We start from the raw sequence: 25,587 nt of genomic DNA, 5'->3' as shown, positions 1-25,587 counted from the left end.
ATGTTATTTAAACTAGCAAATTGCTTAACAATATTAAAAATTTTTGTCGTTTTATAAGCACAGTTATTTTAAAACGTAAAAGCTCAAAATAAGTAGAGAGCAAATCCGCCACTGAGAGTTATGCATGTATTCATGTAACAGGTCAGTGTATCTCTTCTTAAGTAAGATTGACAGGGAAGTGAACTGCTTCAAAATGACATACAACATTCTACATATCAGTCATTCAGTTATTTCTTTTCATTACAGTTGAACCAGAGTCCAAGACAAGTTGATCTTTAAGTAACACAATTGAGTCAGAGCTCTGCTGCACTGAACTGCAGAGTCTTATTATCACTGGCTGTTGCATACGTTGCAGCAGTGTCTACTTCAGCTTATGCATCGAGGAACAGACTTGAACAGAAGACAGAATATTATATTTTTATTTCTTTATTGGAGCTTTAAATTGTGATTTAGTACAGAATTTCACAAACTACATAAGACAATTCAGGTTTGGTATTGTACATACAATTAATGCAAACTATGATTATGAAAAATCATGTGTTACATGTTGCAATTGGTAACATATTTATAAAACAAATAATATTACTCAAATAATAGTATCGTTAAGAATATTTTATCCAATACACTAATTTGATGGTGTTCCAAAAAACTCAGAAACTGAATAGAAGTAGGGGTAAGCAAGTGCTGTTTCAGTTTCACTTTAAACTCATGTAAATTATGTATCTGTTTCAGACAGAATGGCATGTGATAGTAGAACATCATGTCAGTACAATACACTCTTCTACAATTTTTTTTACTTATTATAATAAAAATAAATGTAAGTGAGCTGACCATATAGCCAGATGCACAGTTGGTAGATGGGCCAAGGAATTTCTTTACTGGGTTCCAAAGGATAAGGAAAAGCTGAGTAACGTAAGTAGATAACATTAAAAAAACATGTTGGAGCAGCATGGAAGCATATTGCTCATGACCATCCAAACAGGCACAAATTGATATGCCTAAATCAAAAGAATGGATTAATTTGGCTACATTTAGGAAATGAATGTAGTAGGGAAACCCCCTTATTTTAAAGTTTATCATAGAAGAATTATTTTGAGTTTTTCTGGGTGTCAAGTAACCCAGGTAATAGAGATGGAATTTGTGAGTTATCAGTAGCACCAAGTAACTGTACTGAGATTTTACTTACCTTTTGTTGGCTGGTAATAAACTTCTTGCCATACTGGTAACAGTAACTGCTGTTGATGACTCTACTGACACTGTATACAATAAGTGAAAGTTGGAATCTCCTTAGGTAGCTTGAGCATGACTGTGCAAAGACAAGCACAGGAATAAGAACAACTGACACAGCCTGAAAGACACAGGTAAATAACAGAGGATTACTATGTGTTCACGAAGAACCCTGGGTCGACTAACAATGGCCAGTGGTAATTATTCCCTTTAATTAACAAATCTTTCAGCTAGAAGCTGTATGTATTCCATCAAACATTCTCTTATTTCATATAAATTTGAGGCTTTTAGCACAATGCAGTCGTGTATGCTCCGCTCAAGTAGATGGTTTATTTAAAAAATCCTATTATTGGAGCTTACAACAATTTCACACATGAAAAAAACTTCACACTAAATAGACCATAAATAGTTTTCTTTTAGAGTCCAAATACATGTATACTCCTTAACAAACTGAGTAAGAGTAAGAACATAACTGCCAATAAGACAACTTTTTTTACATTAACAATTGGCAATGAATAGACATCTTCCTATTTCTCTCACAGACTCTTGCAGTGCCTTTTGATGTATTGAAAGCTTTGCTTAAGAATGGGACCCACCTTCTGTTTTCATTTCTGGTTCAGTATTTGTTTCGTGATGCACACTGCTATCCCCTTCCATCCAGGTGTACTGTTACATTAATATAAACATAAAACAAATAGAAATTCTCCAAAATAACATTTCTGTAGAGACAATTACCGAAATTTAAGTTGAGGTAGACCTCAATCTTTATGATGTCTTTGGTTCTGGGCAGCACTTTATAGGACGTAATTTTGGCAAATCACAATTACTTATGTCCCCAGAAAATCCATGACAAATTGAAGGGGAGAAAGGTACTGTCTTAAGACACACTTTTATGGCGTCAGTTGTGCTAAATAGCTCAATTATTTAAATATGTATTGACTTATTGTTGATAAATTCTTCAGTTTTGTACTTGAGGTACAGCTATCTAGTGCTGTCCCCCAGTTCATAAAATCTTGTAAAATATTCCATATTTTCTTAGTTTACTTGAACTTATTGTGAGCATTTACAAATAATGTACACTATTTTCGTTTAAGCAAAGTACAGGGTGTTTATTTGCAGAATTGAACATTTAAGTACACTGTGAGTGGGTCAAAATATGGGCCCCTTAATTATCTCCAAAAGTGATTATCGTATTTTAAAGGTGAACTACGTCTGCATAAACTGTGAACAGAAATTTCTGTTTCCCTTGCAACGTTTTGTACAGTCACAGGGGCTTATCAGTCACTGACTATGCATCACTATGGTATTATCTTAGTTAGCCAGTTATGTTAAGATTTGAAAAGTTATGACGTACACATTTTAAATCCAGTCCTAATGTTCCAATTCATACTTCATTGTAATATTTGCACTTGATAACTAAAGCAAAAATTTATAGTGAAATCTACATAACTTGCCAAAATTGATAGCTCAGTAGCAATGTCAGTGTTAGGAAGTCATATTCTCAGCCACAATACCTCTAAAATATGTTGTGTTACTGAAAATGACACTGCATTACTTTAATACAATCAAAAGAAATAGCCGGACATCAGACGGAGGTGCCTACAACGTCTAACATTGGGTACTTTACAAAGTATTTAACTGCATAGTAAAAATCTAAGCCTTCTTTGGCATGACACAAAGTATTTCTCTAACCAAACATACAGTTCAAAATCTGTGCTGTAGACTGAACGAAAGCAGAACAGAAATAGTTCGAACTAGAGCAGACACAATAAAAACTTTACTAAATCATACATACAGCCACATGATTGAAACTTCCTGGTAGATTAAGACTGTATGCCAAATATGGAATTGAATTCTTTCTGAAGCTGCTGAAGCTCTTGGCCTGTAGTTGGGGAAGCTTCATGGGGCCAGTACGTTAAAAGGATTTTAATTTTTTCTGACTGTCATGCTATCTGTGATGATAGTGAGCCAGTAGGGTGGTTTCACAGATCAGTTGACATGGGCAGTTTCACACTGATTCAGTCCATATGTTGAGTGATAGAGAGAGAGAGAGAGAGAGAGAGAGAGAGAGAGAGATCTTGCTGAAGCCTATTATGACAGCACTTGTATATTTAAATGACCAATATACAACACATAGACCTAGATAAGGTGACTGTGTAAAATTACAGTGATTTAAGCACTCTAAAATGGCAAATCACTGAAATCAGCTGATCATATAAAATAAGTGACTGTGAGCATAATGCAGCCAAGGCGTAAAATGGAGTTGTCCTTTAACTAATAACTGCAAATCTGTGATCCTAAGCATCAGTCATTGAAACAACTATTCTAGGAATGTAATTCTCCATTGGGGTACATTACCCTGAAATGCTACACTTAAACACCAAGGAAACTGGTATAGGCATGCGTATTCAAATACAGAGATATGTAAACAGGTATAATACAGTGCCACAGTCGACAACGCCTATATAAGACAACAAGTGTTTGGCGCAGTGGGTAGATCTGTTACTGCTGCTACAATGGCAGATTTCAAAATTTATGTGAGTTTGAACGTGGTGTTGTAGTCGGCGCATGAGCGATGGGACACAGCATTTCCAAGGTAGCGATGAAGTGGGGATTTTCCCTTATGGCCATTTCATGAGTGTACCGTGAATATCAGGAATCCAGTAAAACATCTAATCTGTGACATCGCTGCAGCCAGAAAAAGATCCTGCAAGAACTGGACCAACGATGACTGAAGAGAATCGTACAACATGACGGAAGTGGCACCCTATTGCAAACTGGTGCAGATTTCAGTGATGGGTTGTTAACAAGTGTCAGTGTGTGAACCATTCAACGAAACATCATCAATATGCGGCTTTCGGAGCTGAAGGCCCACTCATGTACCCTTGATGACTGCACGACACAAAGCTTTACGCATCACCTGGGCCCGACAACACCGACAGTGGTCTGATGATGACTGGAAACGTCTTGCCTGGTCGGACGAGTCTCGTTTCAAATTGTATCGAACGGATGGACGTGTATGGGCGCGGAGACAACCTCATGAATCCATGGACCCTGTATATCAGAAGGGGACTGTTCAAGCTGGTGGAGGCTCTATAATGGTATGGGGCATGTGCAGTTGGAATGATATGGGACCCCTGATAGTCTAGATACGACTCTGACAGGTGACATTTATGTAAGCATTCTGTCTGATCACCTGCATCCATTCATGTCCGTTGGACATTACGACGGACTTAGGCAATTCCAGCAAGACAATGCGACACCCCACACGTCCAGAATTGCTACAGAGTGGCTACAGAACCACTGTTCTGAGTTTAAACACTTCCACTGCCCACCAGACTCCCCAGACATGAACATTATTGAGCATGTCTGGGAAGTCTTGCAACGTGCTGTTCAGAAGAGATCTACAGCCCCTCGTACTCTTACGGATTTATGGACAGCCCTACAGGACTCATGATGTCAGTTCCCTCCAGCACTACCTCAGATATTAGTCGAGTTCATGCCATGTCGTGTTGTGGCACTTCCGCATGCTTGTGGGGGCCCTACACGATATCAGGTGGGTGTACCAGTTTCTTTGGCTCTTCAGTGTATAAATTAGCATATGCCAAAGAAATTTATTCGTTATTTATATTTAACCATTTAATATTCATTTCATTCATTCGTTTATTCAAACTTCATGTTCTGTGAAGCCTAGCATGAAGGAGAGCTTTCAGGGATGTGAAATGAGTCAAAGTCATAGATTAATAGACCAAGGCAGCCATTGAAGGTTACTTCTGTGAGGTGTATCATCATTAAATAAAGGTTAGTGGTCTTCTCCATCCAAAGAACAAAGATAATAAAAAGTTTACTAAATCATACATACAGCCATATGATTGAAACTTCCTTGCAGATTAATACTTTGTTCCAAACATGGACTCAAACTCGTACTGACTGAGCAATCCAGGCACGACATGCAACCTGCCCTCACAACATCACCTCTGCCAGTATTTCTCTTCTATTTCCCAAATTCCATACAAACTCTTCTGCCTATTTTCCAGGACAAGCACTCATGGAGTTAATGGATATCACAGAGAAATGACTTAGTCACAGCCTAGATATTATTTCCAGAATGAGTCTTTCACTCTACAGCGAAGAGTGCACTGTTTAGAAACTTCATAGCAGTTAAAAACTCTTAATAGACTGGTACTCATATCCTGAAGCTTACCTTTCAAGTGCAATGCACTGTTCCACTGAACATCCAAGCACAACTCAGGATGTGCCCACATAGCTTCAATTCAGTCTGTAATTGGTCCTGCTTGTGTGAAGCTCAGCCAGCAGATGAGGATTACTGGCAACATTGAAGCTGTGGAGGTATCTCAAGTAGCACAGGTTCTGAAAATATCGATCATAGAAACCCAATTCGCTCTTTTATCATATGACATCTTGAAAACCATTGATCAGGACAGTTACGTAAATGCAGTGTTTCTTGATTTCCAAATGACATTTGACTAACAACACAAATACACGTGTTATTGAAAGCAGGATCATAAGAGGTACACCCGAAATTTGTAACTAGATTGAGGATTTCTTTGTGAAGAGGACATGGCTTGTTATCTTCTTGGATGGAGAGTCATCGACAGACATAGATGTAATGTCAGCTGTGCCCCCCCCCCCCCCAGGAAAGTTTGTTGGGACCCTTGTTGTTCATGTTGTATATTAATGACCTTGCACAGAATATTAACGGTGACCTCAGGCTTTTTGCAGCTGGTGCAGTTATCTCTAATGAAATACTGTCGGAAAATAATTGCACGATTATTCAGTCAGATCTTGATAAGATTTCAAAGTGGTGCAAATTTGGCAATTTGCTTTAAGTGTTCAGAAATGTAAACTTGAATAACTGATAGAACAAAAAACTAGTGTCCTATGACAAATATGCCAATGAGTCACAGCAGGAATCAGTAAAATCACACAAGTACCTAGTATAAGAATTTGTAAAGATGCGAAATGTAACGACCACATGGGCTGAGTCATGGGTAAAGCAGGTAGCAGACTGTGGTTGATTGCTAGAATATTAGGGAAATGCAATCAGTCAACGAAACATTTATGTAAGCCATTCTAGGATATTGCTCTAGTGTCTGGATCCTACCAGTAACGAATAAGAGGGGATACTGAACTGCAGCACAAATAGTTCTAGGTTTGTTTGATGTATCAAAGAATGTAATGGAGCTATTGAGAGAAATGAACTGGCAGTCTCTTGACGATAGATGCACGCTATCCAATGAAAACCTACTCTCATATAACTCCGCATTACTTAGAGAATCCAGTTCCCACGTATAAAGTGTCATATCTATCGAACTATGTGTTGTACAATTATATACGCTGTGGTGACAAAAGTCATGCGATAGTGATATACTGGTAGCATAACGTACACAAGGTATAGAAGGCCACTGCTTGAGGTAGAGTTGTCATTTGTACTCAGCTGATTCATGTGAAAACACGAGGGTTGGAACTTAAATAGTGGCAACTATTTATTCACGACCGATATTTAAGAGTTACATGCTTGCACCTGTTACTGTCCTTCAAAGTAGTCACCAGCGTTGTGTAGAACCCATTGCCAGCGATGTGGAAGACGTAGTATACCGTTAGCAGAGCCTCTTCCGTTGATGGTGCGAATGGAGTGGTCTACTGCCTGTCGAATCTCTGGAACAGTTCTGAAGCGACTGCCACGAAGTAGTTTCTTCATCTTCGGAATCAAATCAAAGTCACAAGGACTTAAGTCCGGGGAGTACGGTGGATGGTACAGCACTTACCAGTCCCATCGACCGAACAGAGCAGCCACAGCTTGTGCTGTATACGCCCGCGCATTGTCGTGCAAAGTGATGGGTGGGTTGTGCAGAAAGTGTCTTCGCCTCTTTCGCAAAGCTGGTCGCAGGTGATGCTCCAAAAACGAACAGTAATACTGTGCATTTGATTCAGAAGATGAAGGGACCACTTCGTGGCATTCACTTGAGAACTGTTCCAGAGATTCGACAGGCAGTAGACCGCTCCATTCGCACCATCAACAGAACATGCTCTGTAACGGGATACTACGCCTTCCACATCGCTGGCAACGGATTCTACACAACGCTGGTGACTACTTTGAAGGACAGTAACAGGTGCAAACATGTAACTCTTTTTTATCGGTCGTGAATAAATAGTTGCCACTATTTAAGTTCCAACCCTCGTATTTCCGACGTGATTGTTGCCACACGACGGAATGAACAGACATTGAATCCAGCATGGTAGTTGGAGGAGCTAGGTCCATGGGACATTCGTTTCCGGAAGTCGTTAGGGAATTCAATATTCCGCTGTCCACAGTGTCACGAGTGTGTCGAGAATATCAAATTTCAGGTATTTCCTCTCACCACAGTCATGTTGGTTGACAGCCTTCACTTAACGGCTGAAAGCAGCGACGTTTGCCTAGAATTATCAGTGCTAACAGACAAGCAATACTGCGTGAAATAACTGAGAAATCAATGTACGACGCACGACAAAAGTATCCGTTCGGGCAGTGCGGTGAGATTTGGGGTTCATGTGCTACAGGAGCAGGTGACTGATGCGAGTGCCTTTGAAAACAGCACGACATCACCTGCAGCGCCTCTCCTGGGCTCATGACCATGTATGTTGGACCGTAGCTTGGTCGTTTCAGTCCCGATTTGAGCTGAAAAAACTGATGGTAGTGTGTCCCAGACCCCAAGAAGCCATGGACCCAAGTTGTCAAAAAAAGCACTGTGTAAGCTGGTGGTGGCTCCATAATGGCTGGGTTGTGTTTACATGGAATGGACTGGATATCAGGTCCATCTGAACCGATCATTGATTGAAAATGATTATGTTCAGCTACTTGGAGACCATTTGCAGCCATCTGTTGACCTCATGTTCCCAAACTACAGATGACAATGCGCCGTGTCACTGGCTCACAATTGTTCGCGACTGGCTTGAAGAACGTTCTGGACAATTCAAGCGAATAGTTTGGCTACCTGTTGAACATCTGTGGGACGTAATCGAGAGGTTAGCTCGTGCACAAAATCCTGTACCAAAACCACTTTCGCAGTTGTGAATGGCTGTAGAGGTAGGATAGCTCATTATTTATTCAGGGGACTTCCAACGACTTGTTCAGTCCATGCTACATCAAGTTGCTACACTGCCAAAGGAGGGCTGACACGATATTAAGAGATATCCCATGACTTGTCAGCTCAGTTTAATTTTGCGAGTACATTCAGTAGTATGTGTGGATACAGCTTGCTGTATGTGTTGTGAATAGAGTTAGTAGTAAAGAAGTAATAAATTAGAATGTAATTCCTGATTCTGCATTTTTACTACATGAACAGCGAAAATGTAGTAAGTGATAAACTTTTTCCCCTTTCATTATGTTGTGGAAAGCGTAAATGAGAATAAAGTTTCATAAAGTTTTGGAATTAGTTGTAATATTTGTTATGAGTCGCTAAGTGCTCTCATTCTCAAATACTGGATGAATATGTTGTTGTTGTTGTTGTGGTCTTCTGGCCGAAGACTGGTTTGATGCAACTCTCCATGCTACTCTAACCTGTGTGAGCCTCTTCATCTCTGAATAACTACTGAAACCTATATCCTTCTGAATCTGCTTACTATATTCATATCTTCGTCTCCCTCTATGATCCCCCCCCCCTACACACACACACACACACACACACACACACACACACACACACACACACACACACACACCTCCCTCCAGTACTAAACTGCTAAACCGTTCATGTCTCAGAATGTGTCCTATCGATTGATTCCTTCTTTTGTACAAGTTATGTCACAAATTTCTCGTCTCCCCAATTCTGTTCAGTACCACCTTATTAGTTACATGATCTACCCATCTAATCTTTGACATTAATCTGGAGCACCACATTTCAAAAGCTTGTAGTCTCTTCTTGTCTAAATGGTTTCACTTCCATACGTGACTGCACTCCAGACAGATACTTTCAGAAAAGACTTCTTAATACTTAAATCTATTGTCAATGTTAATAAACGTCTCTGCTTCAGAAATGCTTTTCTTGCCACTGACAGTGTACATTTTATATCCTCTCTACTTCGGCCATCACCAGTTATTTTGATGCCCAAATAGCAAAACTCATCTATTACTTTAAGTATCTCATTTCCTAATCTAATTCCCCTGGCATCACGTGATTTAACTCTACTACATTCCATTTTTCTTGTCTTGCTTTTGTTGATATTTGTCTTATATCTTCCTTTCAAGTTAATGTCCATTCTGTTCAACTGCTCTTGCATGTCCTTTGCTGTCTCTGACAGAACTACAGTGTCATTCATAAACCTCAAAGCTTTTATTTCTTTTCCCTGGACTTCAATTCCTACTCCAAATTTTTCTTTGGTTTCCTTTACTGCTTTTTCAATGTACAGATTGAATAGCATCAAGGATAGGCTACAACTATGCCTCATTGCCTTCTCAGCATCTGCTACCATTTCACGCTCCTCGATTCTTATAACTGGTGTCCGGTTTCTGTAAAGCTGTAAATAGCTTTTCGCTCCTGGGATCTTACCTCTGCTGCCTTCAGAATTTCAAAGAATATATTCCAGTCAACATTGTCAAAAGCTTTCTCCAAGGTTATGAATGCCATAAATGTAGGTTTGCCTTGCCTTAATCTATCTTACATTGCCTCAAATGTTTGTACTTTTCTCTAGAATCCAGATATATATAGTGTGGGTAATTCGTGTACCATGAGTTATGTTGCTTAAAGACGTGTATGCAGTTTCTAACTGTAATCTTGGCTTAATGCGTCAAACCTTTTACATAAGATGATAGCTCTTATTGAGAACATTGTGGCAGCATATTACGTTTTTAAATTTGCTCGATATCTGTATGAAATATTGAAAATCAAATTTTTGTTGCCTCCTGGAAAGTGTTAGGTAAACACCTTGCAACTGGTTAGCCATTTAGTAATATGGATTCACAATTCTTTGTCTATTTTTGAACGTAGATATACAGTGATTAGCTATTTTAGTAATTAATTTAGACCACAGCAAAATGTTTTGACACCTGCTGTTTACTTCGCAGATATGTTACAAATATGTGAGCACACCTCTCTGTGCCTCCATTCAATTTCACATCTAACAGGAGAAGACAAATTTAGTCTGAATTTTTATGAATCACCTCCATAGAGATCACAGAGACTAGATAAGATTAATTTCTGTGTGGGCAGATGTGTTTAAGCAGTCGTTCTTCCCATACCCCATATGTGACTGGAATGGGAAAAAACCCTAGTATTTATTAAAATGGGAGATACCCTCTGCCATGCCCTTCACAGTGATTTTTAGAGTACAGCTATAGATGGAAAGGCAAAAAAGATGCTAGTTAATATGGATTTTTAATCTACCCTTTACCTGTAGTTCTTTATTTTGTAATTGTTCAATGTTTTACCATCTTCAAATGTATGTGTTTTATTTTCCACATTGAATATTATTTTATCATTTGATTTGGGTTTTAACCTGAGATTTTCGTTCTTTATAAGTGTGATAAAAATTTGTATCTCTGGAACTTCTTTGTAGGTTTCCCCATCCACTATGGTCCAACTGCACAGATTTCTGTGCATGCAGTAAATTGGTACAAATTTTGTATGTCCACACAGGACAGTTTCATCGACAAAGGACTGTCATCTGTTAGTCTAGGAACTAATTTTCAGCGGTAAGTGGCTACCCTCTCACACAAGATATTTCAGTTTCAGTTCAGGACACTAACTGGGAATGCACAAACTCTGCTGTGGTCTGTGTTCGTAACTAACTTTAAAAAGTGTTAACGAAGTGTCAGAGGCGCAAAGGACGTTCCAGTGGTGAAGAAAGCGCTTCTTATGCGATGGCTGTTTTCACATATTAATGTGCACCGTGAGTTACTTGGTGAACTTGACGACTTGGTGAAATTATTTGCGCTCATAACCCATCATATTTGTACTAGGAGATTAATGTCATCACATGTAGAACTGATAGCGAGAATCCGATTCCAGGTCTGAGGAATAAGTAACAATGATTTGGAATTTTCGACAGCATTGTGTAAACAATCATTGGAAGAAATAATACGTGACACTGAGTATCCATATAACACTTTCCTGAATAAGGATTTAATGAAGAGAAGTTAAGCATCTCAATTATATAATAACACATCAATTATGATAAGTTACAGATAATATCTTTACACTTTATATATATTTTAACTCTGTAATTACACTCTAACAAGTTGTAGGAGGAGCCCAATAGGTGTTTTCTACTTTGTTCTGAGTAACTAGGGATTCTTAAGTCTCTACCTGAAGTCTACCAGAACCTATAATAAGCGTTATCATCAAATATAAAACTGACTCTATATAGGTGTTCGTAGTCTATATAGAATTTTCAACTTTTAATATTGTCAGGCTGAATGGACATTTTATCTTTAATTCACTCTTGTTGTAAATCACATATGTCATTAGGGAGTAAATGTATTCCCATGCAAGTTTAATAACCCCTATACTCTACAGACACTGTTGGAAGATGCTCTTCATTAACTTAATACAATATGCTGATTGCACTCTTCTGTAGAATAAATGTTTTTCTTCTTGTCCCCAACGAGCTCATGGAGTCAGTATGCTATTCTGGATTTGGCATTGTTAGTGGTAGAGGGTGGACAGATGCTCTTCCTGTCACTACTATTTTTCCCCTGCAATAGAATTTGTGCACCCCATCTGTTTGAGTCTTGTGTTAACCCATATGGAAGTGTAAGAACGTTTTTCTAAATGTTTGTGAGTCATGTAACTGAAGTGGGGCATACCAATTTGGTACTAACCATGGCGAACATGGGAAACCGCCTAAAAATGACGTTCAGGCAGGCTGCCACACCAGCCCTAGTTAATCCACTAGATGGATTCGATCCAGGCCTGCACATCCCCCCGAATCCCAGAAACAGCATGCTAATGTGCACAGGTAGCCAGGTGGGTCCTTCTGTAGAACAAATTCATTATATTTTATCTACATTGCTTCAAAAGATTATGGTGTAGGATTGTTCTGAGTTAAAGTATGTTAGCAATCACTAATGCAGGTCAGTGCCACGAGAGATTTCTGAGTGCAAAGCAGACAGAATTAACATTTTTTCTTAAATAACACTTATCCTGTTTGCTGTGGGTCAACTGTTTTTGTTTTCTCTTTCAAAGAATTATAAGTTGCTGCCTTCTTGTCACGATCGGTGTACTCCTTGGGCTGAACTTTCCACGAAGATGTGTGATTTTTGTATATTTCAACACATTCATCTATGAATTTTGTAAAGTACTATCAGTTGTTAGAATTCACTGTGTACGCAAAGATGAGTAACACTAATCTGAACGAATAGCTGTCTTTAAAATGTTTGTGATGATCTCCTGTTCACACACTATGATATGTCTGTTCAGATGTGATTTGCACCCACAGATTTGAGGAGTTTTGCTGAAACCTCGATTTCTAACTTCCATGTTTGCGCACGTCTCTTATTTGTATGGATCTCCTGATCACACTTTACGATCTATCATCGCAGATGTTTAAAGGCTTTTTATGCTGACTGGCACCTCAAAGTACGATCAGGTCAAGATGTATTCACACTGTCCATCATAAACAACTGTATTTTTCCTTCGTTAGAGCTGACTTTTTCACTTAAAATGTTATTTTATGAAAACTGGTTTATCTTATTTATGCACGTAGTGGACATCAGCTCTTTTCTGCTATTGTAAAACCTAAATAATTTTTAGTTTTCAGATATCTGGCCGTGCTTGTGGAAACATTTGCAATTTGCCCCGAAAACAAAGCATAATGACAAAAATTACGATTGCAAACATGTAGAAGTACAAAATGAGCTACTATAACATGAGTGAGCGCGGCTTAAATAGGTTGCCTTCCGATATTAGCAGACGGTGACACCGTCAAAACTTTCTTCCCGAGAAACGTTGACGTGACGTAATGGGACGTAACAATCCGTTGACGACCTCTAGGAATGCCGTCGTTTGAGATGCGTTGTGAAATATTTTGACATGACGTGACGTGACGTGCACGCGGTACGGACAATGTGAATTGGCCTACATGTGCGTCGACATTTGCGCATATAGATCTTTGCGTGTGGAACAAACTTTTGTCAGAAGTGATTTAAGAGGTCAAGACCGTTTACAGATATTTTAGAATGTTGACTGGTTGGTTGATTTGTGGGAAGGGACTAAACAGTATGGTCATCGGTCCCATCGGTTTAGGGAAGGATGGGGAAGCAAGTCGGCCGTGCCCCTTCAAAGGAATCATCCCGGCAATTGTCTGAAGAGATTTAAGGAAATCAAGGAAGACCTAAATCAGGATGGCCAGATGCGGGTCCAGACTGCTAACCACTGCGAACCTCGGTCGGTTTTTGAATGTTCTAAAATAACTATATTAAATAACATTCCTGTAATCGTTGATGCGAAAATATTAGAAAATTGTATCATCAAATACCTTTCTAGTCAAATATATTGTCTCTGATGTCGTCGACTGAAGATCTTTGACTTTATACTATGTCTGTGCAAAGCTTTGCTTCGCAGTTGGCAACACGTGTATGAGAACCGGAAGTTTTCTGGGGATAAGGCCTTTCGGCTGGAGGCTTGAGGTAAGACTGTAAGCTTTGACTATGTGTGATGTGTATCGTATTTAATCATTTTTGTTGATGGTATTTTGCTTTACCTAGGTAATCATGTTTAGTGTAAATTTTTTGAACATTTCATATGTATCTCTACAAATGTGGTGACAAACTATGTGCGAGTGTGAAATAAATGCACCGTGAGCATGTTACATTAAGCATGTCATGGTAGACAGCCGCAAAATCATGCTTTCCCGTTTTCTTATACTTCATCGTGTAATTGGCGATTATCCATAGCTAAAGAGAATCCTGGCAGTAGAAATTTCTTTTATGGTACAATTAAGAATTCTTGATTTTTTAGCTATAAGGTAACTATTTTTGCAGTACTAGGGAGACCATGAAGCTGAACAAGTTGGTGTCGTCGTCGCGTAGGAAGAATCGTAAGAGGCACTTTACAGCACCATCGCATATCAGAAGACGTTTGATGTCTGCGCCCTTATCGAAAGAACTTCGACAAAAGTACAATGTTCGTACGATGCCAATTCGTAAAGACGATGAAGTACAGGTAATGTTTAACTCGTTGCTTTTAAAACTTTAATCATGTAATGATTTGTTGCTTGCTGTAAGCTCGCAAGCGATCTTATTGAAATTAAGTTGCAGGAGGAAGTGTTTACCAGTTTGTGTTGCATATTCTAACAAGTTTGGATTTCTTAAGGTTAATGGTTTCTGTGAACATAATGTTTTGCTAGCATTAATTGGGGCATATAGTGAAGGTTGTTTACGAACTTCGATTATCTTCATTAATAATTCCAACGGTATGAGAAAGTATCACACGACCTGTCTTTATATAGCTGTGGTAGTTTCAGCTCGAAATCGGGGGCATTAACTTTCTCACTACTTCTGTTTTGTAAGTTGCAGCCACAATGTTGCAAATTAGTATTTCTTGTTGTGCCTAGTACACTGAAATTTCTACGTAACCACCATAACGGAAATATGCAAATGAATTTTAATGGTAAAGTAGAAATTTTGCTGCTGATTTATAAATTGTACATGCACCATTGGAAATTTGTGTGCAGCCTTTTTTTTTTGGGGGGGGGGGGGCAGTGATTTACATTGGGATTGCGTGTAAATTGTAATAATTTCTAATACATTGGTGTTGAGGTCTTCATAAAATTGGCAGAGTATCCCATTTTGGGATAGTGTGCAAGATATGGGTACAACCAGTTGTTGTGCAAAATTCCATGGTATTTTATTCCTGGTAACTTCTGTTGGAAGAGGACATATTCATTGCACATTCTGTTAAGGCCCAGCTTCTTGGACAACATTTTATAAAAGTACACACCCTAACTTGGGGTCTAGTGAATCAGGGGATACAACCTGTCGGCTTTGACCAATGACGTCATAGATAGTAATCTCTTCACTTCGAGGCATAGATAATAAAGCAGTTCTGTGTTCTGGATAAGCGCTATCATCGTACATTGAAATAATTATTCATAATGGTATTGTAATTTGGAATATTAGTTTATTGTAGAACAATTTTTAGTGTCTTATTTTCGTTTATAGGAATGGGTTTGTCTGTTTGTGGGTATGTAATTTTCGTTACTGTCTAGGTGAGCTTTGGTTATTAATCGATAATTCCGTGTGGTAAGTTCACTTTCCCATTAGCTTCTTTCACTGTATTTCACTGGTTTTCCACCAATTTGTGTATTTTCGTGTTGTGAAGTACATAATAGAAATTTCTCGGCTGTCGATCTTTCGTTTCCCAGCACTAGTATCTGTTAGACATTTTCGAATGTGTACTTGCTATATTACCGGTGAAACCCCTGACAACAACTTGTATCCCGTCCTTCACTTCACCTTTACACTGACGACACAACTAAAATTTGTATTCCGTCCTTCACTTCGCCTTCACACTGACACTATATATGTTAAGTGGCGAGCAAGATACAAATGTTGCATATAGCTATATAGCTCAAGTAACGAATGGGATACTAGCAGCGTCCAAGGCAACAAGAAAACTGTACCCCATAGTGAAGTACGGGATACAAATTGTACATGTCGCTTCTTGTCTCCGTGTAGTTCAGTTGAGGTACAGGTTGCAAATGTGACTTACATCTATTTCCACCTTTGTGTTACCAGTGTACATACATAGTCAACGGAAGTCTGGTATACATATATTACATACGTAGGTCCTTCTGTCATCAGTAGTACTGCTATGTACGTAAGAAAACTGTTAGTAATGGCGGAGACGAATAGGGTTTACTGAAACATCGTTCAAGTGAACAACAGGACAGCAATGCTAGTTGAAACTAAGAAATCAACGTACGCTGAACTTATATCCCGTACTGCACTTAAGCAATACAGTTCGAAAGAGTTTAGAGATAAAACTGACATACATGTAACGTGATGTATTCTTTGCTAGTGATATATTTCATTCATTTCTTTCCATTGTATTTTGCGGAGAAATACTAAGATATTGTTAATGTGAAAATACTACTGGCTCTTATATATGTGAAGTACAGGTTTTCTCTTGCATTCCTTTGTTTCTGAACATTCTTCTCAGCTCTTTCATCTTTGTAATACATGCTCTCTGGCCAATTCTGAAGTCATTGGTCAAAGCGGACAGGTTGTATCCCCTGCTAAACTAGACCCCTAACTTGTGTTGTATAAGGGTTAGTGTGCCATTTGTACTCGAAATGTTTGACACAGATCAGTCATGCAGATTATTACTGTGCTAGTGGATGCGCTCTTGAAATCTTGACTGATCTGTATTGTAGCTCTGAGGTCTAGGTTAGGTTGTAAGGTCATTGGAGTAGAAGCCAATAAGTGGAGTTATGTGAACATTGTATTACATTGATCAGTTGTGCAGTCTGTCCATTTGTGCTCTGGTGAGTAGTCTGGTTGATATTATGTATACTGTGCATTAAAAAATGAAAAATTCAAGGGTGAGGTCCACTGTGTAACTTTCACTGTGCAGTCTGAGAACTTGAGCTGGAGCTGTGCATGTTTACTTGGAATTGATGAGTTGGAGTCAGGAATTTGGAATAAAATTATTTGTTCATAAGACGTATTTTGATGTCATTTGGCTTAGTTGAATTTCTTGGAAGTTACCTGTAAATAGCAGATTGTAGTGTTCTATCGTAGTAGATGTTCCATGGGATTTATTTGGTGAAGCTGTTTATAACATTGTTAATTTTCATTAACCCTTCCACTACCATTGGGTTGTAGGATCGAAGGTAAATTTCCCATTGTAAGGAAAGGTAAATATATAGGCTGTAGGTTCACAGGGTGTATACGACCCGGGACAACCGGGAATTCCGGGAAAAACCCGGGAATTTTTTCATCCGGGAGAAAACCGGGAAAAACCCGGGAATTTTTCGGAATTCCGGGAATTTTTCATTGTTTTAGCTTTCAGTTACATTTTTGTAGTTTTGACTGCAGAATTGATTCTCTAGCAAAGAATGTTATTGTATCCTGCTACTGGAGAATGATACTGCAGCAATAAAATATAAACGAGAGGGAAAAAAATAAAACTGTAGTGGCAAAGGAAATGTGCATTTTACGACAACAAAACACCGTGCACGCACAAGCGTCTACAGATAGCAAAAATATGTTAAAGGCCGTAGGGCGCAGACTGTAATTCTTCGTAACAATAAACTGCTTGCTATGAGCATGAAGTTTGGCTGTTAGCTGTATCGGTAGTAGCAGCATGGAACCAGATGCAAGGAGAAAAATTTTTCTCGCACGCCCTAGCTGCCAGATTCGCGCTTGCACAGAGTTGTCTGAGTTGTAGTGGGGAGGGGGTTAGTCCACACGTGACCCGTGTTTACGTTAAGTGATTTCGCTGCTTCTCTTCGTGTACAGCTCCCACGTCAAATGAAAACAAAACGGATTTCTGTGGCCGGGAGCTATCAAGTGAATTAAAATCCATTCACATAATTACAGAGGGCAAAAATATATTATTAATTTCAGTTTCTGATTTTATTTTCTTTCCAAGTTAGTAGCAGTCAAGCATTAATTGCCTTGCAGAAGAATGAAGTTATTTTTGCAAGTTTGCTAAAGAAATTCCGCTGAGGCGATCATTTTATTTGAAACGAAGTGTTTCATTTAACAATTTTGGGTACTTCCAACTGTTCGGTGAATTTCAAGTGCACGTTATCATCTTCTGCCATGTATGGCATTATGCCATAATAAAGAACCAAACATGAGATCGTAGAGTACTGGTACTCCAAGAAAATTTACATCCCAAAAACCACACTGAAAAGCTTAATATCAGATGGGACCTACTTCATTGTGAATCTGGAAAAAACCAATGTGCACTTCAAGCCGAATTATGCATTTTAGTATGATTCACGAAATTTTGATGCCTTTTGGAGTATCCTCTGATGCCCTGTTTCTTTTATGGTGTAGTGTAAGCTCTCTTAGTGCTTTATACACACGAACATGCGGGCTTCCTACACCACTGCAGTTGCACACGCACAATAATTCGTTTTTGGCGCTCTCTGGCAACTGGTAAATCGAACCTATAACTAACAGTATTGCGAACGGTGGTTAGAAAAGCGTTACTTTCAAAGTAAATTTCTTTTTACGCAAGATGAATTATGTTAAGTGTGTGAAAGTGGGATGGATATCTAAATCACAGAGCGTTCGAAACTGAACAGTTTGAGGACCAGCCACTTCAAGAATTTCGAGCCGAGGCATTTATGTCACAATTTTAAATTTACTGGCACATTTGTGTGATGTATCTTAAAGTATATCACACCAAAAAAAGACCAATATTACACGTGAAAGCTTAGCTTTTCTTGTAGATATACAGTACTGTGTACATTAATGTAAACCGTTAACTTTTCCTCTTGTGTGTTCGCGCTATGTAACCAGTAATCTTGCTAGTGGCTGACTATAACACGTGCCCTATGCTCTGAATAGCTGCTGTCATCGGCTGTCGAGATCTCGTGGCTTGAGATATGACTCGCTTACAAAAGGACATCACAACCTCGGTTGCAACGCTCCGGAAACTAACAAGCTGTGTTTGGTGCAATTCGAATTTATACTTTCGTAATACGAAAATATGCAGCGTATATGTTGCTGCAAATCAAAGGTCTTTCCAAAACTTCTCTGCTCCGGCTTTTATTTTTTTCCGGGAAGTTCTATGCGATTATATAAAACGTTAACCATTCAAAGGATTGATAAGTTTTACAGTTCCGAGGGAACTTTTTCTGTGCTAAGTGACAGTAGGTCGCCCGGGAAAAAGCATATTTTTTAAACGGGATATCCGGGAATAATCCGGGAATTTTTTTTCCTTGTCCCTGTATACACCCTGGTTCACTATAGGGAAAAAGTTACCAAAGAACTTCGAAATACCCTTTTTAAAAATTAATACATGACAGCTGTGTACAAAAAAATATTTTAAATTATTATATCTAATGTAAAATGTTTAGTAACATTCATTGTAGCTATGGCCAGTCAATTCCCTATTTTTGGCCACTGTATTGTAACTGGGGCTGTAAACATTTACAGAATCAATTTTCTAGGTAGTAATTTGTTCTTTATACAAGCCATATGAAAACACATGCTTAAAGTAGATAAGTTACAGCAATTTAGGGGAACTGCAAGACAAGCAACTGAAAGTATGTAATGATTGGCCTAGAAACATTCTAGTTTCCATTTAGGCACCAGAAAAAGGTTTCATCCATATTAAAATTTTAGGGTCGTCGTGACACTTTTTAAGGGTATGTACTTCCTGAACCAATATATTTTTTCCCCTGTAATGGAAGTCCCATTAACATTCAGCATTTTCTGTGACAAAACTCTTAAAGCCATAAAATTCTTTCAAAATTGTTTGCTATGTGGCCTTTGAACTTCACAGATCTGACTTTTCAACGAGTTCCTGCATACAAGTCTTCTAATATAGCATCAAATGCAATAAGTACTTGCCCTCGGCAGCCGAAGTTCCCCAAATGGGGACTCCTGGCCCCCAATGCTGTAAACTCATTTCATTGAGTTTCTGCATAGACATTTTCTTCAGTAAGTACAAACCCCATGTTAAATAGGTAAAACATGAAAATACAATTATGCATTGCGTAAAGAAAAACTGAATTTCAGCTTCAACATAGACCTTTTCACAATATTGACTCCAGACAAGGAGGAACAGAGAAATTGAATAACTTATTTCATGTTGATAATAAGCTATTGTAAGGTAGGTTGGTATTCAAAAGGAGCTTAAAATAAACATCAAAAGTGTAATGGCTGGAACTGGAACATTGACCCTACATCTCTCATGGCATGTTGTCATAAAAATGGTAGAATTTGCTGCATGTCACTGCTGTGTACTGTATCAAATTGTTTTTTTGCAGAACTGTTTTACCCTGTTTTGAAGTCCAGAGCTTGTGGTAGTGGCTAGCATTGGTGCCCCTGGATCATGGTATCCTGGGTTCGATTCCCAGCTGGGTTGGGGATTTTCTCTGCCTGGGAACTGGGGGTTTATCATTTCATCATAATTTGTGACTGGCTAAATTGGACTGTGTAAAAATTGGACTTTGTACAGGTGTTCATGCAGTTTAGTGCCTCACAAACGAAACTTCACCACCCTGTTTCAACAAGGATGATAATTTGGGTGTAGTGTTTTACTCAAATTTCCAAGTATTGATAGAGCTTCAGTTGGGAATGATCTACCAAAGTATCAAATGTTAGTAATCATAAATATGATCAAAGTGCTTCCTTGAAAACATAAGTGAATATTTGGGTTGCTAATTTCATTATCTTTGGGGCATAGACAGTTTGTTGGCCCATTTCTGAAAGAGGCACATGTAATTATATTCCGTGAAACAGATTTTTAGAAGAAATCTGTGTATATGAAGCCTAAGCTTGGAAAACACAAGGATTTCACTATCCTCCAATACCTACACTTTCAAAATGGAAAATTTTTCCTTCTGTCTTACAGGGGTTAGGTAACAAGTTCAAAAGATATGTGGGCAAAAGTATTGTCATTGTGGAATTTTGCTGAGAGTTTGAAGAGATTCAGTAACTAGTTTAAAGGTTTCTCGCAATGCCCTAACCTCAGCAACCCTAACTTCCCACAAGCTGTCTTCCAGGCCAACGACATCTTGTTGTATGCTATACCCGGGCTGGTGAAACGTGTCACTTGACAGCTCGCGTTTGGTTGGCTACACTGCGATTACGAGGTTGCAATAGCTGCAACCGCACAGGCCCACAACTCCGAAGTACGATTTGTAAATGTAAGCTACAATCAGTGTTCATATGTATGTACAACAAAGTACATTTTTCTAACAATGGAGAGAACGATGTTGGAGACTGTGTTTGATGGTATATGAAATCGGCAAATAAAAAACACCTGACATTAATGACAATATCTTCGAATAGTCGTTCCAAATTGCTACAGTAAAGCTGCATGTAAAACGTTGTATAATAATGTAAATATGCTATCCACACTCATAGAAAGAAATAAAGCAAACATGCATAGCCTGCCTGATTGCAGAGAGAAAAAGAATTAATTCTGTATACATTTACAATTTACGATGTCAGTGGCACAATTCCATCTAGTTCTTCACTATCATTGGAATCGGTGCCAAAACTGTCTTAATCATCACTAATAGAAATGGTTAACTGTTTTCATTTATAATACCATCTATAGTCTGTGCTTATCTTGTCAGTTTAGCAACATGGTCTACTTTTTCCTCCATGAGGTAGTGTCTACAGTAGCAAGACTTCTTTTGTAGTAAAAATCTTGTTGCTTCTAATGTACGCCTTCACTTCACTCCAAACCAATTCAATTTGATTAAAATGGCAGTGATAAGGTGGTGGCCTAGTGCCCTGTTCGCTGGCAATTTCATGTACAACGTATTTAGGTGTCACAGGCTTATTGTTTCATGAGCGATTATAACAGCAGCTTTGTTGTGCTCATGTCTGCAGCAATGTCTCTTGCCTGCAGACACTGCACCATAGTTTCTTTACGGTCACTAGTGGTTGGAGTTTTATTTAAAATGACTGAAAACTGTTGGAACACTAAACTGTAGCAACAAATTTTTAAACCACTGTAGAAACTTTATCATGATATTCACTGTTTTTATTGAAAAACTAGAAGTCCTTCAGGCACAAAGCTGTTTGAAGATCCTGCATGGGCCACAATCTTGATCCTCTTCCTGTTGGCTAATGACTGCTGCTATTGGGAGCATCATATGTCCAGCATTTCTCAACTGATTATCCAGTGTTGATGCAGGTTTTGTCTAACCATATGACTTGAGTGTGTCATTTCCTGCAATTTTGTGCAAGAAAATAGTAAGAGCTGCAACGACATGAGCTTTTTCTAGTAATAGTTTTAGTCCATCTAACTTTTTAAAAACGGAAGCCAATACTTTTTAATATAATCTTAAGTGATGTTTTCCCCCTGAGAAAAGTTCACTTTCTTTTAAAGAAATTAGCAACTTCGCAATTGTGGGGTATTCTTTCCTTTTATAGTATCCGTATGTGTCGAAGAATTGCATTGGATTGGAAAGAATCGATTGGAGGGTCTGGGCATACACACTCTGGCTACAGACAAATTGTCACCATAAACAAGATTGGGGAGGAGGTGGTGCCAAATACCACACTTTAATCCAGATGCCTGCCAGTGCGGTGTCAAAATTTTGAGACATGCAGATAATATGCTTTCCAGTAGTGTACTCAGGTGAGGTCCAAAGTGTTTAAACTGATACTACAGTGACTGTGGTGTTACAAATACAAATTGCTTCCCATTCATTAATATACTTGCTGTTAATAGCTGTAGCCATACCTTGATAAACTAGACATCTTGTAGCCATTCTGTAGCAACCTACATAGACATCTATACTCTGGAAACTGAGAGATCCCATTATACCAGTTATTATGGTTCCTTCCTGTTCCATTCATGTATTATGGAGTGTGGGAAGAATGATCATGTGTAATTAGTACCAAGGAATAACTATTTTTACCAAAATGAGACAATCTTGGCAAATTTGTCAGAATAGGCATGTTATCAAAATATGCCCAATGGAGGTGGCATAGTACCTGAACCTCAAGACTACAGTGTGAGAGCATAGGTTTCAACTAGTACCACAGGTGATTAAACAGCAAGAAGTGTGAAATATGCATTTGAGTGATGTAAAGGTGTCAATGATAATGGACCTGCACATCTGCAGTAGACTGTTTGGAATGGTTGATATGTCATGATCTGTTTAATGAGCCTAATATTGGCTGCTGGAAAACCAAATGTCTATCAGCTGAAGTGTTTGGACTTGTACAGATTCAAGACTAGGGAGTGAATTGGCTGATTTACTGCAAGTTCATCAGACTGTGTCCCACCACATTCCTTGGTGGAAAATGAAACTGAGAAACCTTTTCCACATTTTTGTTCTGACTGCATTAATTGAAAGTTATTCTTTTACTCAAAATAGTAAGAAAGAAAGAATTAATACACATCAAAAAGAATAGTTTTAAATAACATGTAGCAAGAGTTACTTTGCTACTATTGATGCTCCACAAAATAAACATCATGTAGCAATGCTGATATGAGGCAAGTTAATTTCAACTTGAAACTGCAGAACCAACTTCCTGCACTTTGACATCTAAAAAGTGATATGAAAACTGTTTTGCTGTATACTGTGTAGAATTTTGGGTCCAGACTAATTAAATATGGCACACACATAATTAAATTGCAACTTGAACTAAGTATGATCACACCTAAATCACTTGAAGAACCACAAGAGCCGTTTGAAAACAGATGACGTCTGATTGAACAATAGTACTGTGTGACCACGATGTGTATTATTGGAAACATGTGGTGGTGCTACAGTAAAAAAAGTGCAGTGGGGACTGATGAAAACACATCACATTGTGAATGATTTAAACACAGTTGTGCTTATATACAAAGTGGCTCAGCATGTCCATGTTTATCATAAGCTCAATAAGACTCAAATGCCCTTACTCCCAGGTGCAATAACATTATGGTTTGACTAATAAATGAGATGTTGAGTGGCAGGCAAGCACACATTTTTCAAAGTAGCTCTCTTTATCACTCAGCATTGTGAATATCAATGGTGACTGATGAATTAATTTGTCTCCTTGAAATTCTTTTGTTGACTAATGTTTATATATCCAAAAGTCTCGTTTTTTCTGTTAAGGTCTCTCTAAGGTTTGATTTTTAATCAGTATGTTGGTTTGTATAGGTGCTGGAATAAGTGAAATCTAAAGCTTAATTCAAATACCTGTTAAGAAGGCTGTGTTGAAAGAATCATTTCTTTACTATCATGCTTACACATACTGAATGTATGCAGTTATCACATTGTTGATTGTACTTTTAAATGTGCGTGCTGCTCAGTAGATACCATAATTACTGTAAAGACAAATTTTAATACCTTTTCCTTTCTTTAGGTAGTGAGAGGCCATTACAAAGGACAACAGGTGGGAAAAGTTGTCCAAGTTTATAGGAAAAAGTTTGTAATTTATATTGAAAGGATTCAGAGAGAGAAGGCTAATGGTGCCAGTGTCTATGTAGGAATCCATCCATCAAAGGTTAGTGTGGCTCTATTTACATAAGATTGATGTAGTGAGCTATTATTGTCATTGTAGTTCAATGGAATTAGCAATTTAGTTGCATTCTGTTAACTGTTTCATTACTTACTGTATTCACATACGTTGATTTTTGTGCTTTGCTGAATGATGATCTAAACCATTCTCAGATGAAGCAAAATATGGCCAGTAAGATGTTTGGTTGCTCTTAGGGTACTCCTAAAAGTAGCTGATGCTTCTGACCAGTTTGCTTCCTGGCGAAAATTAAGGCTCTGACCAAATTTTTCAGTGTTAAAAAAAAGTTCCTTAGCTGAGTAGTGTCTAAAATTATTTTTTCCTCCTCCAGACAGTAATTGTGAAACTAAAGATGGATAAGGACCGAAAGAAGATAATAGACAGGAGATCGAAGGGCAGATTGGCTGCTCTTGGGAAAGAGAAGGGAAAGTATACTGAAGAAAGTGCTGCAGCAACTGCAATGGAAACATCTTGAAGAGAACTGTAATTGTGATCGTTAATAATAAAAATTTCCAAAGAACATGTGGAGTTAATTTCTTTAAATTTGTCTTCATTTATTTTTGGCCATTGTGATAGATTTTAGTTGACCTTATAAATTTAATAGTGATGTCCATGTTTACATTTTTCTGCCTTTGATTTGGTGTGGGGTCACATTCAGTAATGTGAAAGTGATCTGATGAAGGAAATTTTACAATTAACATTAATGTTGAAGAGGTGTCATTGACAGTTTTCCACATTTATTGTTGCATACAGTACAGTAACATAGGTAAATCAATAAATCTTATTTCAGTATTGTGGTTAACTCATTTATTCTTTGCATTACGAAGTACTTTAATTCCTAAACATTTATTTTATGTTGGTATGTGTTCAAACTATGTAGTTACCAATTTTTGTTTAGATTATTGAATGGAAACAGCTGTTTGAACTGGTCTTGCATATTGTTTCTAACATTTTGTAATTTGTGTATGTGGTAGCCTAGCACTTTTTTCCACTGATTTGCACTTCTCCCCAAGGATTGATTCAAGAGGGGTGATCCAATAAAAATAAGTTGGTTGCTTGACCATATTTAAGTATTTTGGTTTTATGCGATTACCCTATAATTGAGAAGTTCGAAACAAGTATAACAAAATTACCTTGCACCTGTATTGAATGGTGGCCATTTTTATTTGTAAGTCCACAATGGTTCTTAAATTTGGAGACATTGATGT

General features: G+C 38.2%; 1 protein-coding gene across 2 annotated transcripts; it reads left to right on the top strand.

Annotated features, from left to right (window-relative positions):
* The first annotated feature begins 13,738 nt into the window (after positions 1-13,738).
* On the top strand, positions 13,739-24,899 carry LOC126088601 (60S ribosomal protein L26). 2 transcript variants are annotated; one of them, XM_049906811.1, is made up of 4 exons: positions 13,739-13,852; positions 14,207-14,387; positions 24,227-24,367; positions 24,711-24,899. In XM_049906811.1, the coding sequence occupies exons 2-4, from the start codon at positions 14,220-14,222 to the stop codon at positions 24,852-24,854; spliced, it is 453 nt and encodes a 150-aa protein (XP_049762768.1). In that variant the 5' UTR covers positions 13,739-13,852; positions 14,207-14,219; the 3' UTR covers positions 24,855-24,899. The 2 variants fall into 2 exon arrangements, with proteins under 2 accessions (XP_049762768.1, XP_049762777.1); XM_049906820.1 differs by lacking the exon at positions 13,739-13,852 and adding an exon at positions 13,853-13,930.
* The last annotated feature ends 688 nt before the right edge of the window (positions 24,900-25,587 follow it).

This window comes from Schistocerca cancellata, chromosome 1, assembly GCF_023864275.1.
Source record: "Schistocerca cancellata isolate TAMUIC-IGC-003103 chromosome 1, iqSchCanc2.1, whole genome shotgun sequence".
Lineage (NCBI taxonomy): Eukaryota > Metazoa > Arthropoda > Insecta > Orthoptera > Acrididae > Schistocerca > Schistocerca cancellata.
The sequence above is the reverse complement of the archived record's forward strand: the minus strand, read 5'-3'. Positions and strand labels throughout refer to the sequence as shown.

What these genes read in the sequence shown, in the direction of transcription:
- LOC126088601 (XM_049906811.1), top strand. Translation starts at nt 14,220, where the DNA reads ATGAAGCTGAACAAGTTGGTGTCGTCGTCGCGTAGGAAGAATCGTAAG. An exon ending in GTAAAGACGATGAAGTACAG is followed by an intron (nt 14,388 to 24,226) that starts GTAATGTTTAAC and finishes TCCTTTCTTTAG; the next exon opens with GTAGTGAGAGGCCATTACAA. An exon ending in TAGGAATCCATCCATCAAAG is followed by an intron (nt 24,368 to 24,710) that starts GTTAGTGTGGCT and finishes TTCCTCCTCCAG; the next exon opens with ACAGTAATTGTGAAACTAAA.